The 2,756-nt window shown below is 38.8% G+C and overlaps 1 protein-coding gene across 1 annotated transcript; it reads right to left on the bottom strand.

Annotated features, from left to right (window-relative positions):
* Window positions 1-1,004: 1,004 nt before the first annotated feature.
* LOC133858570 (RING-H2 finger protein ATL1-like) lies at window positions 1,005-2,546 on the bottom strand. Its single transcript, XM_062294048.1, has one exon. The coding sequence runs from the start codon at window positions 2,227-2,229 to the stop codon at window positions 1,177-1,179; it is 1,053 nt and encodes a 350-aa protein (XP_062150032.1). The 5' UTR covers window positions 2,230-2,546; the 3' UTR covers window positions 1,005-1,176.
* Window positions 2,547-2,756: the final 210 nt, after the last annotated feature.

The following is a 2,756-nucleotide window of genomic DNA, read 5'->3' as shown; positions in this document are numbered from 1 at the left end:
CGTACGTACCTAAATTAGATATGATTATGTTTTTAATCATCGATAAATAGATCGATGATTAATATTGGCCGCTGAAAAATAATGGGTTATTGATCAAGAAGCATTACCAACCGTGTATGTCGACCAAACAATTATTCCTCCGTAACAACAACATTATTGAAACAAGAAGTTGGTGGCCTAGGTGTAGCCTGTATGATTGTTTCAATGGAAAAGGACCTTTCTTTTCCTCCTCCCCAATCAATGGAAAACTTTATTCTATCCCTCGGATGCTCCTCGCTAGTTATAGTTTGGTCAATGGCAACGGCAATGGCGGGCCTCTCCCTTTTAATTTCTCCCCCGCCCAATGCTCCAACATTGTCATTCTTTGTCATCTTCTCTTTTTTCTTTGTTTATCTAAAGACCCAGATTGCGTAAAGAAGCTTAAATTATTTTTAATACATCAAAAGTATTTTATTTAAACAAGAAGTTGTCCGTTTAGTAAAAATATTCTTATTTTTTATTTTTACTCTAATAAAAAGTCCAAAATTTCGTTTTAAGAAGCTTGAAAATGAGCTCCCTGTTCGGCAATCTTTTTTTTTTTTTTTTTGGGTCATTTCACCTTTTTGACCCTTTGGGTTGGCATTTGGTAATTTAAACATTTGTTTTTCAACTTTTTTTATTCAACAAGCTTTTTAAAATGAAAAATGCTAGAACATTGACCTTGGTATTTTTGGGTCTGTCTTTCAATCACTCTTTTTTTTAGAAAGAGACATGAGGAATAGAGTGAACCGATTTTAAGTTGTAGATTTTTTTTTTTTCATTAAATAGTTGGTGTCAAGTCAGTAGAAAATGACCGAAATTTAAATTGAATCAAAGTAGAAAAATAATTAAACTGAAAAAAGTACTTAAAAAAAGGTGGTGATTTCAGCAATGATGCTCATAATCATGGCTGTAAGTCATTTGGAGCACATAACGGGCCTATCCCCATGCCATCACAATCTCAAATAATCATCAAATAAAGCTACTTTCTTTCAAATTTCCGTTGAATATGTTTCTAATTTTTAAAGAAAAAAAATACTATATCCTCTCAATAATACATCCGAAATCTCTAAATTAAATCACAAAAAAAAAAAAAAAAAAAAAATACACTAACGAAATGCCAAAAGAAACAAAAAACAAAAAGCAAAGAGGTACGTTCTATGGCTGCAAAGAAACTGGTAGAATGGAACTTCTGGATCTACTACCATGGCCAAAAGAGAAAAATGATCTTCGCACTCTACTACTGCAGCCTTCAATGGGGCTGACCTCATTGTCATTGACTTGCCTGTTTTGCCTTAAAACCTCTTGAATGGCTAAGTAGAGCTGCCGGTCCGTGGATGAGTCCATCGAGAAAGACCTCCTGATGGGTTGGATGGCAAAAAGATCATCTTTGCCTCTAGTATCAATGCATTCGTCACCCATGCTTGTAACCTTATCAAACTTCCTTGACTTCTTCTGCTCAAACTTCCTCGGCGAAGGACTAATGGAAATCGTCGATGTTTCTCTTGAATTCACTGATCTTTGTTGGGTTAATCCAAGCAATGTTTGATTGGGAGAATAATCGTTACCCAATTCAATCACCACGAAGTCGTCATCGCCGCCAATGAGATTATCCGTATACGGTGTCGGATCTTCAGGGGTAGAGCTCGGAGCAAATACCAGATCAGTTTGGAACCGGGAAATGGCAGAAATGCTTGTTCTACAAAGCGGGCAATTAGCATTGCTTTGAAGCCAAACGTCGATGCAATCGATGTGAAATACATGGCTACAGCTTGGTATTATTCTCAGCTTCTCGTCCTCTTGAAATTCGTTCAAGCAAACGGCACATTCGCAAAAGCTTCTTTCGCCGAAGTCTCTGTTGCCTTCTTTCTTGAACTGCATTATTGGGATTGATCGGATCACAGACTCGTCGAGCCCTCGAGTCTCTATCCCCGGGGAGTAGACAATCAGAGGCTCTTCCCGGCGTCTCGAGAGCGAAAACCGTCGCAGAAGATCAATACGATGCCAGCTGAGGCAGCATTTGATGACAAAGACGTAGTAGCCAACAAGCAAGAAAGCTGTGGCCAGGATTCCTATCACGGCAATGGCTATAATGGGGAAACTGGTGTCCGAGGAATGCATGGTAGGCCGAAGGATAGAGCTTCCGGAACTTGTGATTGGAGAAAGAGCTTGTGAGTCATGGATCGTGTAGCTTTTGCTTACAAGATCCATGACAAGATGATTTAAGGAAAATACAAACAAATGGGTTTGCTTAGATCTTGAATATATACAAAAACTCAGACAGATAAAGTAGAAAAGATAGCATAAATGAAGTTGTTCGGAAGGATGAGTCTTAAAGAGCTCAACAAGAGAGAATCAGAAAACCCACTTTCCAATTGCTGAAGAGAAAGGCGAAAGGAGCAGTAGAGAAGAAACCCAGGTGGGTTTTAATGAGGGTGGTGTTGTGGGGAACACGAAAGGCTTCCGAATTCAATGAAAATGGTGCTCAGCTTTTACTTTTTTAATGGTCGAGTCTGAGCTCAGACTACGTAGTTGGTGAATTTCTCTCGGGTTCATACGAGAAGATTGTCGAGAAAATTGTTGAAGCTCCTCGATTATTGTGCGCTTTTATTTATTTATTTTTTATGTAACAGACACGTATGGGGACCGCGGGCTAATACAAAAACGAAATTGCAGAATGGTTGGCTCTCTATGATGAATGATAGGGGGCTTTGCATATTCGCATGTCAAGATGGTGG

The sequence above is a fragment of the Alnus glutinosa genome, chromosome 1 (genome assembly GCF_958979055.1).
Source record: "Alnus glutinosa chromosome 1, dhAlnGlut1.1, whole genome shotgun sequence".
In the NCBI taxonomy this organism is placed as follows: Eukaryota; Viridiplantae; Streptophyta; class Magnoliopsida; order Fagales; family Betulaceae; genus Alnus; species Alnus glutinosa.
This window is presented reverse-complemented; position numbering and strand designations above follow the sequence as displayed.